Raw genomic sequence first — 16504 nt, 5'->3', positions numbered from 1 at the left:
TTCGATTGCTCACTCATGTTTTTTCTCTAATTCAACGAACTTCCTCCCCAAAAACTATCGTATCGATTACCTCAATTCTATAGTTATGTCTCATCAATAAATTCTCAAATTCTCAAACTGGAGCAAGACACAGTACATCATCGTCTCACAAGAGTCTCGTAAAAATTCTCTTCTCGTGTGAGATTACTCTCGCTAGCTCCGAATCAATTATTACCATAAGATTTTTCATCCTAATCAAATTCCAATTGGCTTTCAGAAATCATACGTTTTCTTAAACCAAAAGGGGCTCACATTTTAACAAAAAGAATACTCCGTTTACACAAAAGTTGAGGATCGAACGAGCGCTTGTTTTCGAGTGATTTCCGATCCGTCTCAAGGACTAAACTCCCAAATGTAAAAATCCTTTGTCAAAGGTTTTTTTGCAGGTGACTTAATACTTTATAGAGTTGATCTCGTGGTAATTTTCTCTGCTTCCAATACTTTTCGGTGCGTAGACGCGATCGAAGAAGTTCCCAATCGGATAATCTACGTCTCGTCAAGAAGGCCGAGTTCAATTAGAATGTTAGGAGACTTTTCCACTCGGTTTTCAGTCTCTAAATTCAGTTACATTCTCGACCGGTGGCCGCGTCCGAACGCCCTTAAGCACACACGATCAAACGTGTACGAGGAGCCTTTCCAGGGATCTTTCAATTTCGAAAAAAAGCGACGAATTATAAGCCGTAATTGACGATGATTCGACGCTTTCGGTCGGAGGATACTGTAAGCTCAATCCTAAGAAAGGTTGGGAATTATTAAGGTTGTATGACGCGGAGAATATCGAATAAAGTACGAACGCCAAATATTCTGTTGTATTACTTTTTAATGTACGATATAATTAACATTACTATTATTATTGTTTTTGTTCAAGAGCTTATTAATAAAGTTCTTCGATTAACGAGATCGAACTTAAAGAATCGTTGGGAAGTACCTCCGATTCAAGACCCGAGTAGTACCTTTATTATTTCAAAGATTTTTCATCTCGAGCTAATTTGTCACATACAAACATGCACGCACAACACATACAGATCGAATTTCGTAGTTATATCATGCGATCACTCGGTACGACGTGAGAGAATAGAAGGATTACGTTTGTAGCGCGGTTATAAATGGGATTTGCATAGTCATGGGGCTTGAAAAATAGGGGATGTAAAAAAAATATTTTCTCCCATATTGTTCGACGGCTCGATAAAACGGTCGATCGTAATAAAGTAGTAGAAAAATGGTGAATCAATCTACTGAACTAAATACAAATGTCATTTTCCATTATTGTTATTGACTATTAATTATTTTTATTATACAAGTCGTTTTTAGTTAAATAGCGACTCAAAGTGGAGCTTTCTTTCTCGTACAGCAGCGTGCACGTTTCTGGATCGTTTCAATAATGAAAAAAAAAGAAGAAACGCGAGGAGAAAAAAAAATGAGGAAAGTCACGTTATTGCCTCATAAAATATGCATATTGTAAACGAATACGAGATTGCAGGGTAAAAACCGTGACACGAACAAGACGCTGTTAACCGGAAGTCACGAAGAATTTCCGGATACGCCTTAACACACTCGTTTGCAAAAACTAATCACGTAATTTTTATATTTTTATTATCGTAATTATCACGAAAATCGTTACCGTATAGAATCCCTTAAATATTTTTACCGTTATCATTGTTTATACTATTATTAGTGTTATTGTTGTTGGTAAATATAAAAATTACGTGAATGTTGATGTGTACATTTATATGATACAGACACACAGTTATTAGTCCCTTTGCAACATATGCACCATCGTCGCACCTCTGCAGAAAAATAATACATTCAGTATTTATTATTTATTTGTATTACATATTTTAGTATATATTATTATCCATATATTTATATATCGTGCTTAGTTCAACGCCAAGACACAAACGGGAAGAGCATAATATCGCGACGTTTTTTTTTAATCGATGTTAACTGGGGGCCTTAAAAAATACGTTTTTTTTTCCCTTTTTTATTCAGAATTTTTTTAGTTTTCTCTTTAGCTAATCATTTTTAAAAATTTTTTCGCATCCATTCATTATTTTCTCGCTCTCTCCCAATGCTACAATTTTGTTTCTAATTTGATTTATATACGAGAAAACTCGTTGCACCGCACCAATTCATTCCTGGAGTTTTTCGGTATAGTTGTACTGTTTTTTTTCTCTCTCGACACACCGGAAGTGCTTGCTAAGAAAATTTATGGTCGAGCTTTAATTTCGCGCTACATACATCAACGAATTTTTTCGTGCGTGATGAAAAGATTTAAATAATAGAAAAAACCCTTATTCATTGGAATACGTAAGTTTGAGCGATTTATTTCGTTCAGCAAATACGACTTTCACTATGAAAATGTGCACCAGTCGAAGACGATCGATTTTACACACAAACCAATTTTTTCAGTGGGCAGAATATAAACAACGTGTAAAAACGGCGGATTATTCTAGTTTGCTTCAATGTAATCGAGTTTCAATTGAATTGTGCTTGTGAATAGGGAAAACAAGGGAATTGAACAATCATCAAAGCTTTGACTTTCGCTGAATTAGATTTTTCTCTCATAAATATTTGTCAACACTTTAATGTGTTGACAAATGCGAATTTCAGTTTTCGTGGAAGGAATTTTTCCATAATGTGTCGAGTTGTGTTTGACGTTCGGCGAGGATTAAGGGTGAATTTTGAAGGGGGAAATGTCAAGTTCTCGGCTCAAAGGGAGAGTCTCTCCGGGGGGAACGCACTTTTTGTTTCGTACTCCGGACACTCCAGACGTGGCGCTCGATCAGACAGCCCTTTTATGAGGTTCAAATCACTCTTCAATATCTCTCAGCACGAGTGATTGACCGAGGGAGTGTTCTCGAGCTCCGGGGGTGTTTAATGAGGTGGAGACTGGGGGCTGGAATACGGTCCAGTTATTGGCCATTTTTAATGAGAAACTTTGTAACGACTTTATTGCAACTTCTACGAGTCTTTGACCTTTGAAATTCTCCATTCGGAATGGTATATTAATATTAAAAAATCTTCTACACTGACATTCCATTATTTTGAACGATTCGAAGCTTCAAGTTTAATTCCTTATAAATAAAAAATTTTCAGTAAAAAATCTGCCAATGAAAGAAAAAAAAAAAAAATTAAAAAACGTATCGGTATTTGATTGAAAATCGCGTATATTTTTACGGAGTCTATCACATTGTAATGACCAAACGGGAATGACGCGGAGTGAACGATCATTTTTAAATGACTCGCGAATTTAACATTTTTGAGATATATCGAAAAATTTGCCAATAACTGTCGAGAATTTTCTTCCTCGTGTGCATAATTATGTATGACGAGATAAAAAGAAGCGTCGTCTGTCTGGAGCCCGGTGCAAAGTGATCCTTTAGTGAACTGTAAGCACTTTAACGAATTTTCAATACTAAAAAAAAAAAGCTACACGCCTCTTGCCTTGCACAAAAGTTCATCCTCTGAACTTCGAAACGCTTCACAGTCAGACCGATCGAAATTTTTCGTACGAAGAAAATAATTTTAGCCATTCGATCTCGTACACCAATAAACCGCCTACGGTTGTTGAATTGTTTGAAAAAATATGTTTTTTTTTTTTTTCTCTACGACGAAAAGAAATATTTAATACTAGATAAATGAAAGTCTTTTCATTGATTTATGACCGATCGTAGAACGTCTCGAGGACAATTCAAGCGTATGCGTTCGTATGTACATCGTAAGAATTTACATTTTACACCTACAATATTCATACGAGAGAATCATTTGTATTTTTTATTCATTAAAATACTTCAGCATTTTCATCGTCACTGATTGTTGTTTTCTTTTTCTTTTTTGGTTTTTCACGTTTTTTTTTTTGTTTTTTCTTTTTTGTAATAGTTGAGATTATACTTGGACAATGAATATATTTATACAACGATGAATAAATTTCACTATACACAGTTCGTAAATACGATAATAATAGAATTTAGAAAAAAAGCTATTAAAAAGTTGTAAAACTGTACGAATGAAGAACTTGCCGGCGTTGAGATCAATCGAAATCGGCATCTAATTGCCGTTTGATCGGGATAAACTGAGATAAAAATTGGTGATTCAACAAAGTTTTCTATCGGAACAACAAATCGTGCGACGAACAAAATGAAATTCGTTCAGCTCGAACGATAATTTGATTGATTGGAACACTTTATTTGTTGGCTCGAATAAGCATTTCTTGCACTACGACGGGAAGCATCGTGGAGTCGAGTAAAGTTTTGTTTACATTAACAAATTGCTCCTCGAGGCGTAAAATTTTGAAATTTCATGATCAATTTTTGAGGATACTTTTTCTGGGCTATTCGGGCCGCTTTTTTCGAACGATTGTGAAGAATAATTGTTAAGAAATACCGAGCCCAGAATAAAATATGGGATCAGAGGTCGAGAAAAAATCAATTAACAGCATAGTTTTGATTCTTGTTTGGGAGGGAAAAAATGAGCAACGATTGTGGGAAGAACAATTAATGGTTTTTTTTTTCCATGCGTAATTTTTTCTCAGGATTAAAATAACGAGGGAAAAAATATGTATAAATAAAGCGAGGGCTGAATAATAGACAACGCGGAAGTATCATAACGACCTAAATTCTACAGCGGCGGGGCCAAAAGCATAGGTGGGATTTGCACCCTGGCTCCGATGTCTCGGTTGTACTGAATGAAAAATAAAGAAAAAAAAAAACAAAAAACAAAAAAAAAACAAATTCCGCCTTTCCCTAACAATCCGAGAGGTGGGGCGAGTAGAACGGATCTTTTGTTCTCGTTGAATCCGCGTGTCGTTCATATGTTGCATGCAGACTATTGTACATTGGTGAGTCGTTAGAACGAAAAGAGAGCAAAAAATAAAATGGAATAAAATCGACGAAATAATTCGAAAGATTGAGAACCCTGCTTGGTAACGCGAAAAATGTACAAACTCCGACTTCATTTTGTACGAAACGATAATCTGAAAAAAAAAAATACATTCTTTGACGCGAAGGTCCATGAATCAAAAGACTGCGAGAAAAATATGGTTTCCAGATCACCATTTTTCGAGTCACAAAAATTTACGACTTTTTCTACAAATTTCGTATGTTCGAATATCATTTCGTCGTCGCTGTAATTGATAAATGGTTTTCAAAATTGACGACGCTCAACGGCTTTGTGAACTTGAATAACCCGTTGATTTTTTTACGTTTCAGATCGATCATTGCCCTTGATGCTGGAGAGTCAAAAGTCGTAGCAGAAAGAATTTTGTTATCTGACGGTTACCGTGTTTCTGGCTTTTTTTCAGGGGATTTTTAAAAATGAATGTCAACTGTAAAATGTTGGGTTCATGAGAATGGACAGGAGTGTAAAAAACAAGACAAAACATCGAGTGATCGAATTTCTCTGACAAGTCTGTCCGTAGAACGACCGCGGCGGTGGGAATAAAATATTTTTCTCGTATTGTTTTCTATTTTGGATTTGATCTTTTCCATCAAGAATGAGCCTTTTTTCAATTCTAATTTTCTCTTTGCCTTAAAAAGAAAAAACTTCGTTTTTCTGACTGTTTTTAAACGATGTTATCAAACTTGTTTTATTTATCAATTAAATTTTTAATGCAATTCGAATCCATTACATTTTTTTGGCTATACGTTGGGAATGCTTGGACTCTTGTGGAAAAAAATTAAGTCAACTGAGAGTCCAAACAATAACATTATCATGAAAATTTCTTTCAAAAGTGACGAGAAAAAGAAACAAGAAAAACAAATGATCTATTCGGATACCATTCTTTATTGTTCGTTAAAAAAAAATCGTTGCAACGACGTAAAAAGAAAACGTTCGATTAAAAAATATATAATATTCATATATTGAAAGATTTTGACCACTGGGGCGCTTGGCTATTCACACTAAAAGGGAAAGGAGGCGTAGGAGGGGGGGCGAATGATGCGTAAAAACGGATGAAAATGTCATGAACAGTGACTCTTTCGTCTGTACATGGGCTTAAAAATTAATTAGTGTAGTCAGTAAAAATAGGAGAAAAAAATAATAAAAAATTGGCAGCGTCGAGCGTTAAAAAAAAATATATATTCGTCACGGTTCGACCAACCATTTTTTTTTTCATTGTACAGAAATGACGTGCAATTGTTTCATTGTTGTTTCATCTTTCTTTTCGTCTTTCTCTTACTCTCTCCCACTTCAGTAATGAACATAAATTAATGACGAAATGAGATGGCTCGTTTTTTTCGTGGCCTTTATGAACGATTCGTTGAGTTCGTCTTGATCCACTTGATGAACATTTTTTAGACGATATTTCGCGCAATTTAATGTGAAAACAAAACAAATTGTTTGTCCGTCGGGATCGAAACTAAAAATTTTTCTCTTTCCTATTGATCGTCAAAGCTCTTGTTTCCTTCTGCATAAATGTAAATATACCAGTATTATTTTGGTAGACATTTGGACAGGGGGAGTAACGGAATTCGCGAGAATTTCATTTTTCAACACGTGTACGTTTCTGATCGAATGTTGTTTCGATCGATTTTCAATGGAACAAGCGCTGAAATATTGTTAACGATTCGAATGGACGCAATTGTTGAGGAATGCACATTTTGTTGTTTAATTCGTCGATCATTCTCATAACAATCGTTGAAAGTTAAATGTTCATACAATTGAGAAAAAAAAACAACGAAGTTTCTCTAGACTTCAACCGGTTTTTGGAATTTTTCGGGTTATTTGCATCGAACGAGTATAGAAGCAATCATTTTTCGTTCTCCATCCACCCAAAAGATTTGACCTACTGAAAACGAGTTTTGATTCAAAAACGTGCATTTTGTGTGAAAAAAAAGTTTATTATTCACTTTACTACAAAAAAAAAATCAAATTTTCCATAGGTTTTTCATTTTTAATTTGTAAAGCTGCTTCAATGTTCGAGGCAAAGGAGTAACAACCATTGGGTCATTGACAAACGTCTTCAAGATCGAAATTGAAGTAATTCCTTTTCTATTCTAGATTTTAAATGCAATCCAGTCGAGTGAGCTTACGAAACCAGTTTCAAGGAACTAAAAAGTTAGCCAGGGAGGCAGAATTTTTCGAAATATACTTAAAAATATATAATAATTATATTTAAAAAAAGTACTAGACAAAGTGATGAGAAGAATAAATAAGTATGAAGAAAGAAGACCTGTTTAGAGTGCACTCATAGGGCACTTTTCGCCTGGCTTACAAGATTTTCAGAGCCTCGTTACTCGTTCGACGAAAGAACTTGAATAAGATACGTGACAAATTCACAAATCGAAGTTATGTAAGAAATACATAAAACCAATGTCGATAAAAAGCTGTGACTCGAAAATATGAGTAAGAAAAGAAAAAAAAAACAAACTAAAAAGTTATTTTCGCCGGTAAACAAGGTGGGTGTTGTTTCGGTTCGGGATAAAAAGGTATGATCTTTCAACAAAGATAATAAAATGCTCCTTTTTCCCATCGATTTCGTAAAAAATAATAGCAATAATGTTAATAATAATAGTTGTAAAAAAACTTAATAGATCGAGCGTAACAAAAATGTCGATGAGTGAAAAACCATGTTAAGTATGAATTTTAGTAGTACACGAAAAACCGAGTACACGTCCAGCAATATTGTAACATCATTTCGCTTACCAACCAATATTACCAAAAGAAATATCATCTCGGTAACGTCTGTCCCTCTCGTTTTCATAAACGTAACAATAGTAACAGATTAATCACGAGTTATGTAGTTTTGCTCATTAACCTCTAACATAATATGTACACACTAAGATTTTGGTTTTTCTCGTTTCTTGTAACCCCTATTGATTTAATCTGTTTCTCAACTCGGAAACTCGAGATATTCTAAATTATATCAACTGTTTAATCCGTTGAAGGATAATAAAGATATTCAAGTCAAAGAGAGTGACGCTATACACAGTAAAAGGAAAGAAAAGAAAACAAGGTGGAACAACAATGACACGAACGAAATCTCGTCCTCATTTTTCCTTTGTCGTCTAATTACTTTTTGTTTCTTCTACCGTATTACAAGTGGGGCATTAATCTCAATTGCACGAAAAAAGCACAAAGAAAAGAGCCTCCAAAACTCGAGATTCTTAGGCTCGAAATTCCGCCAACTTATTCCATATGTTACTCTGACGTTCCTAATGAAATTTCTTTCCCTTTTTTATTATTTCTCCGTTTCTTTTTTTTTTGCTTTTCTAAAGATCAGTTGCGATATGTGGAATCGCGTAACAAAAATAATACTCTGCTGTTGCACTCTCGTACCGTTAATTTATATACATTTATCGGTAAATATATATAATTATAATAATATTAAAATAATCATACGGACGATGCTACCTAATTTTCAATTTCTCCTTGTTTTATTATTCGTTTATATCGTTATTACGTGATTCGATCGAAAAATCAATTTCTCTCGCCCGCTATTCAACTAAACGAACGAATAAATGGTTTTTTAAAATATTCCAAATAGTAGCAAAAAAGAGACACATTATTCGTATCGAAAAGAATTTCGAGTATATGTATAGTCGAGATCAATCGATGATCGTGAAAAATGAAAAATATTCATGAGCAAGAACGAAAAATAGACGACAAAATGTCCATCTTTAATCCGGCTTATTTGAGTACAAAGTCCTGCGCAAAGGAGGGAGGAAAGGACATTTACACGCACGAACAGTCTTCGATAAGGAATGCATCTTTGAGATAAACAATATTCGTGAGTGGAAGTTTGGTGTATGTATATTACATATATATATAATTCTCTATATATATGCGTGCGTGTGCGCGCGCGCGCGCACGCGCGTGTGTGTGCCTGGGTCAATGTAAATTTATAGGATGATTTGCGGAAAATCGCACGATTTTTTAATCATCTCGTGAATAGAACGCAATTCAGGAACGTTTTTTCCCTTCACGTCAACCGACGATATTTATTCTCAATCGATCGATCATCGTTTGGACCAAAATAGTTTTTTTTTCAGTTCAAATCGATAGTTCGCTCGTTCCACGCTACGAGAAATTCGTGGCATGAATTTCTTTTGTTTCGTTTCTTTGCTTGCTTTTTCAGCTATAGAGAAAGAAAAATATTTTTAATAACTACACGATTCAGTCGAGAAACTCGTGCGGTATTGATCGAGGGTCCTGAATTTCCGCTCGATTCGGAGATTATTACAATGATGATTATGACGAATATCATGATCGGCGTCGTCTCACGTCCACGTCGATTCGATCTTCCATTCCAAATCTTCGTTTTCTCCATATTATGATCGATCCGGTCATACCATCACCATATCTTCGTCGACGTTTATTATTGTAGGAAACGAATTGTCACTCGAACTCTGTCGATGGATTATCTTCTTTCGCACAAGTCCGTCTGAAAGGTACCAGAGTATTAGTTTTATCATTTTCAGATCAATTTTGAAAATCCCTTATGCATGGTGTATCTTGAGATCACTGATGTGCCCTGATTTGGCACCAAGAACACAACATCACTCAAATCTGAAACTATTTGAGATTTTTATCTGAAATTTTGTCCACACATTTTTAGTAGTGCTGGAGAAAAGGTAGAACTTAAATAATAATAAAGACTTCCGAAGAGTTCTTTTTTATTTGCTTTTTTCAAAGTGCCCAAAATGAAAATCGATCTCGAATGAATTATTGAAAAACAACGGCTTTCTTATTTTTTGAGCGTTTGGTCAAAGGATTATTGGCTAATACACGAAAAGTGCAAAAAAATTATGATCGATAGTAGGAAAATAAAAAATCTTGTAGTGGACATTTTTCAGCAATTGCGCTTACAGAAATTCCAATATTCCTCACTTTCCGATTCCTCGACGAGATAGGATACGAGTAAATAAAAGATTCTCATTTGAAATAAATGATTTACCAGCAGACGTTGGCAAAAGATCATCCAGAGATCCGTCATCGAGATCCGTAGCTGACAAGAGAAGATCATCATCGGAGGAGGCTCTGGTCAGGCTGGGCAGAGTCGAGGTGAGCAGAGCTTTTTCTTTTTGGATTTCCTGGATGTGCCCGACCAAAAGTGCTTCTTCTTCGTCACCGCGTTCGTTGGCACCACACCGATTAGCAGTGGTAGCAGTTGCGACGCTCAATTCTTCAGGGCTGAAGATTTTGGAAGATCTCAAGCTGGATAATCGATGAGTAGCCGTGTGACAAGCCGACTCCAAAGTATTTATATCGGCGAGAGTAGCTCTGACAACGCGTAATTTTTCCTGTACGATGGTTTCAACGCATTTGGTTTGTCTTCCGACGTCTTGGAGGGAATCTTGAGCCGGAAGTGTTCGGTTCGTGCGTAATATACAAGGAGCGAAAACAATGGCTAACGCCGAAGAAGACATACGGTTGTCGACTTCGTGCAGCGCTACCCTCGCCAAATGGACGATCAAACGTTCCATCAGATCGAAATTCGGCTTTGGCAATTTTTTTAATATCGCGAATAACGTGCTTATACGATCGTGGGGATCCGTCAAATTCGCAGCGTGTAGAAAATCGTCATAGTACTCGAACGTCAGCAAAGGCTCTGGCATGTCACGGAAAAAACTCTTGAGCACTGCTGCCAGAACATGCACTTGGTAATTCTCAAAGTCCACCTTCTCCAAATCACCCTCGTCCATTTTCATTTTTAATTCTCTCACTTTAGAACTCACACCACTTTTACGGTACAATCCCTCGGTATATAAGCCGTGCATCTCGATCGTCGTTATCAAACGATCCACCACCAACGGCACTTTTCCATCACCACAATCCAATTTGTACAACGGAACTCCGAACACCTTACGAGAATTCATTTCGATCAGAGATCCGTCTTTTCCACAGTCCGGCGATGCTCGCATGTAGCATTTTTTGTGACAGGTCAGTTTGCAATCTAAAAAAATATTTTCTTCGGTTATTACAAGGAACCAAATTTTCGTAGTCAAACAAAAATCTTGTTACATTTTTTTCGACCAAGTTGAAACGTCTAGCGAAAGTTTGTAATGTTTAAAAACTGACAAATAGCGTGGAGTCAGAACATCTCGCAAATACGGCTCAAGCATCGGAAATTCCGATATTACCAATCGTACTGAATTGATATACATTAACGTACTGAAAATGAAAACTGAGCCACAAATTGACACGAAGATAGTAATTTCGGGCAAAATTTATTGACAGACGAAACCGTTGTTTATTTTTTTTACCAATACCAACAAGAATGTGTGAAGAAAAATTGTAAATGAAAAAACAAATACTCAAGACATCGAATCATTTTAGCCTTCAACTTACGATTTTCAGAGAGCAAATGCATTGGGGGGGATGGTTTCGTCGTCATTTTCTAGCATCCGAAAAACATAAATTCCCAGCTAATTTATCATAGTTGAAAAATGCTACGATGATTTGAAAAAATAATCAATAGTTTCCCTGCAGGAAGAAGTTCATTGTTCTGTCATTTTTTTAAACATGTTTGCAGACACCAGAATTTAACGCTAATGTGAATAGCGATGAAGTTGTGAAAAAAATTGGTAGATTTTATAAACTCGAAAAGCCCCGTGAGAAACTGAAAGGAATTGACTCACTTTGACAAACAAGTCCTCGCTCAATGGGCCACATGAAGAATGAAGTGCAAACTTCGCAGGCGGTAGGAATATTAATAATAGTCAGCTGGAAGGTATGATTTCCATGTCTGATGGGTTCCTCCTGTTTTCTCTTCTTTTCCTTTTTCCGTTTGCTTTTGCTTTGTTTTTCCGGTGCTTCGGTCTTGACTAGAGTCATGAATTCGTTCATAAAACCTCTGAAGGCGTTAACTCCCATGGTAACAGGGAAGTCTTCCCTGGTGTTTTCTTGTTTGCAAACGGTTTCCATGACATGTAAAAAGTTAGCAATTAAATCCGTGTACTTAATGTTGCCCTCAACGCCTTGTTGAATGGCGACGCTGTAAGTGATGACCAAATCGTCTTTGAACTTTCTCAGTGCTTGCTTAAAAACGCGGTCGACTTCGCTCGGTTTTTTGCCCTCTTCTTGGCCTTCCATTATGTAAATTTTTTTCGTAATGAAATCCTGCATCAGAGCAAGTTCTTTAGCGTCAGAAATGATTTTGTCAGTGCTGTCGGAAAAGGCTGAAGTTCCGGTCAAACTGAATTTTGAAACGACTGCTTGTTTCGCCGTATCATAGGGAGTTCTAGCTGGTTTACGATTTTTCCTTCTGTTCGGAGTGTTCGCGAGTATGCAGGGCATTTTCAATACACCGCCATTTTGTATACACTTGACGTGATAAAGTTGTTTACAGTCTACGCATTTATAGCCTTGAGTTACGAAAGCGTCCATTTTTTCGTGACAACAAACGCAAACGTCGTCCTTAGCGAATCTCGCTACTTTACGAAAACGGTGGCCTGCGAGAGTGAACAAATTGTTGCCTTTCCATTCGAGAAGGTTCATGCCCGGCGCAAGTTTAAAATCGTTGGGACTCGTGTCGTGACCAGTCTTATCCTCGCCTAATGCGGAAACTTTGGTCGCAGGATCTGAATTTCTGCGTCGCAGTTCCAAGGTCGTTATAGCATTCGATCTCACGCGTTTGCCAATTTGTTGAATCTTGTAAACGGACTCTTGTTTGTTTACGGGCCAATCGGTGACGGATCTCGAGACAAGCTCGTTCGAATTTTCCTTATTCGACCAAGGAACGCTGCTCGTGGTTTTGTTCAAATCGCTCTCTTTGATTGTGCCCAAAAAAATATTTCTCGATTCAGATGGCACAGTTTCGGAGACGCTTTCGCCCATCGATCGGCACTGCATTTCCCGCGAGGGTCTGTTCCTTCGGGCGCTTCTAACGGGCACGTCCGGTTCGATTTTTTCTCGACATCTCGTGTCTTTGTCAATGACTATTTTTCTCCCGGAATTTCTATCCTCCAAGGAAGGAGATTCTATCTTGATCGAAGTGTCGCCCTCGGAATTTTGTCGTCGCAAAAAGTTGTAGTCGCTTTTGGATTCTTTGCCGGAAGTAAAAGTGGTGTGATCTCTTCTAGCCGGTGAATTAGTCATGTTTTCTAATCGCTCCGTCGCCACGAGATTGTCACTCAATCTTCTTTGCTCACGACCCGTTGGACTGTCGCGTTTACCGAGACGATCATTTGTTTCAATCCTCACGTTGTAATTCGCCGCTTCGTTGAGCTTTTCGAGCCTCGCTTGCTCGAGCAAGCTTTCAGTCAAGTTTTTGTATTGCGAGACATTCGGGGATCGCGTTACGAGTGACTTCTGTCCAGGTAGAGTCGTGAACTCGGTGTAAACACCGGTATTGCAAGTGTAATCCGTGCGACGTCGCCAAATGTCTGAATTCGGGCTGTTGGTTGAGTTGGCATTTTGAATTTTGTTCTCTCGAGGACTCGGGAATGAGGGAACACTACTAAATATCGGAGGTGCGCTTTGCACAGCATTTGGTTGTTCGCCGTCTGTGTCTCCATCGCTGTAGCCCGTCGACGAGCTGTCCGTTCTTCGACTCGTCGAGGACAAACGGCTCGTCGTGTTGACAGAACTCGCGTTCGAAGAAACGATCGAAGATTGTTCCGCGCGCTTCGTTCTCGTGCACGGCACTGGTTTCGTCGCCAGATTCTCGTGGGAATAATGAGATTCGCCGCTCTCGACGCTCATCTGAGACTCGTAACTTCTCAAGCTTGCTAAACTCTCCAAACTTCCCTTTCGTTCGCTCGTATCCTGTTGGTGACTCTCAAATACTTCTGGAATTCTGGGACCACTGGGATTCGACGGGAGGTACCGTTTGTTCGGGGTTAATTTTCTCTTCGAATACGAAACACTGGAATCCAGCGTACTATCGAGTCTCCCGGTCTCGACCTTCGAACCGCTGAACTCTAATTTTCTGCTCGCTGAAGATTCTAAACTTTGTCCAAATTTCATTTCGCTGGATGATTCCTCGCGGGGTACAACGTAACGTTCGTTATTAGCGTCGATAGTCGTTTGCTTTCGCATTTTCATTTCTTCGAAACGGCGCCTCGCGCGATTTCCACGAACGTAAGATTGAAATATAATTACGGAATAGCGAAGCTTTTTGTACCACGTGGAAACTTTGTAAGCTCGCCAAGTTGACTGTATGTGAATACAAGCGTCGATTCTCGATCTCAGGGAAGCAGCGAATTTCTGAGCGACGCACATCCGCCAAAACGCTTGGATCTGCACAACTGCATTTTTGATACGCAGGAATTTTCTTCTTTCGAGACAAGCTCGAAACCACTTTTGTATCGTTGTGATACTCGTTATTATCTGCTGATGTAATTCTATATCGAGCTTTATTTTCTCGGATTCACGCAAAAATACTTTGGTCGTGCCCAATTGATAATTGTCGCGATTTAAATTGAGAGTCAGCAGGAAATCCCGCACATCCGATTGCGAGCTCAATAGCCCTTTCGGTAACAACATCCGATAGAGCTGGATAAACTCCTCGTACGTCAATCTGACGTTGAAACCAGCTTGGCGAATTCTCACCGTTTCTAGCATCCCCGTGTACCTCAATTGACGTTGTACCGTTTCTTCGTCGAACTCATTTGGTATTTTGTTCGAATTACTCTTGATGCATCTAATGAAAAATGGATTCGCCTGGTTCAACGTGTCCATCAGACTGTGAAGACTCTGCTGAAACTGGGCCGACACCGTCATCGGTTGTTTCCTCGCTTTTCCTGGTCCTCCCGTTCCGTAACTTTGCGTACGTCCTGCCAATGTTTTTACCGTTTGGAGATTTTTCAAACCCTTCTTTCCACGTTCACGCGGACGAAACGACTTGTTTTTCCTGCAAAGTTTTCATATTTTGTGGGTTATTCGATTTAAGGATTTCTAACCCTCGACAAATTTTGATCCTGGCACAAATTATTCATCAGACTTTTCTCTCATTACTTCTTCCGTTCTGAGAGCACATCGCTTTTCGTACTATTTACATACTTTCGCCTTTGATTGGGCGTTCGAGAAATGAATCCTTGAATTTCTATGTGCCGTGATCATCGTTCGTTATGTCTTCTGATTATCTTTATTTAAAGAGCGAATTATAGCAGCGATTTAATCCGTCAGTTAAAAGCGCACTAGAAAAGTTGGGCGCGTTCACCAGAGAATTCATGAAATTTATTATCGGTTCCCTCCGTCAATGTTGATACAAGCAATACTTGAAGAAATTTCAAAAATTGTTCAATCCTTAACAGGACGTTTTTTACTATTGAGAAAAAATAGGCCAAGAGTTTAATTAATTGAATAAATAAATATGCGTAAAATGATTAGACCGTTGAATTTGTGTAATTAATAAAAAAATAAATCAATTATAAATGTGAACGGCTAGTCGATTTGAAAAATTCAATATTTTTGCTAATGGAGTCGCGATTCGTCGGTATTTTCAACGCAATTTGACGTTCGAGTGTAGAAGAAATAAAATTCGCAATTTTGTTTATAAAAATCTCATCTTTCCATTGATACTATAACCCGAAAAAAATTGTATAATTGAATTGAATATTCAGTTAGCATGGATGACTTTAATTTTCTTCATTTATTCTCTGATGAATTCACGTTGTAAGAATTTTTTGAGATAAGCAGTACTGCTGTTAGATTTTTGGGCTAGTATCATCCCCACTGCAAAGCCAAGAGCCTTAGCTTGATTTCCCAATTCTCCAAGCAAACATTTCGCTTCTCTAATATTATTTTATTTTCAATAAGTTGGACATATCTATAATAGCTATAACAATATGATAGTGAGTTGATTCGAGCAATGGAAGTGACATATGTCCATGAGGATTTTTGGAGAACATGAATCCAAATTATCTGATTAAATTCAGCTGTTTCAGCTTCTACTCTCCAAAAGTCCTTGAACAAAAATGGTCAATTGATGTTACGATCGAATGAGATCGGACTTTCGAGACTTTATGAGAGTCGAAAATGTAAAAAAAAAATCGATATTTCGATTTAGTGGAAACTGAGTGTAGATTGAAATTCCAAGTACCATCAATGATTTCGAATTGAACAATTGTTTTCTTTTTGTAATTTAGAAACTCTCATAAAATAGCACGAGATGCAGTTAGTGAATCGCATGAAAAATATACACGATTAAAGAATAAAGTGAAAGAGAAAAGTACGAGGAGGATACGTGATGAATGACGTGTCGACAGTGGTTGTTTAATGGCCTTGGAAAATGTGCCTAGACCACGCGTAGGATTGAGAATAAAGTGTGAAAAAGCGAAGTAAAAAGAAAAAGCGAGGGGGGGAGCGAGAGTGTTTAGCACGAACGACAAGTTTAATAAATAGGTTCAATCCACCTACGGCCACAAGACAATTGAAGCATGCATATAAATCACACACATGGAAAGATTGTTGTTGAAGACCGCAAAACAATGAGGTTATGAAAGAGCCAAAGTTGATTATTGCACGAGACGGATAACGGAGAGGATGTTAAAAAAGAGTGAGACAGCGAGAAAGAGTGTGAGTG

The 16504-nt window shown here is 37.6% G+C and overlaps 1 protein-coding gene across 5 annotated transcripts in view; it reads right to left on the bottom strand.

The window, feature by feature from the left end:
- Positions 1 to 841: 841 nt before the first annotated feature.
- The window catches only part of LOC122411790 (unconventional myosin-IXAa-like), a 29322-nt gene continuing 13659 nt past the window's right edge, over positions 842 to 16504 (bottom strand). For all 5 annotated transcript variants that reach the window (XM_043420820.1, XM_043420823.1, XM_043420822.1 and 2 more), the window contains 3 exons: positions 11616 to 14830; positions 9932 to 10930; positions 842 to 9418 (listed from right to left, as the gene is read on the bottom strand). In XM_043420820.1, the coding sequence (XP_043276755.1) occupies positions 9321 to 9418; positions 9932 to 10930; positions 11616 to 14830 (4312 nt within the window). In that variant the 3' untranslated portion in view covers positions 842 to 9320. The remainder of the gene's footprint in view (positions 9419 to 9931; positions 10931 to 11615; positions 14831 to 16504) is intronic.

Source organism: Venturia canescens, chromosome 6 (assembly GCF_019457755.1).
Source record: "Venturia canescens isolate UGA chromosome 6, ASM1945775v1, whole genome shotgun sequence".
Taxonomy (NCBI): Eukaryota; Metazoa; Arthropoda; class Insecta; order Hymenoptera; family Ichneumonidae; genus Venturia; species Venturia canescens.
This window is presented reverse-complemented; position numbering and strand designations above follow the sequence as displayed.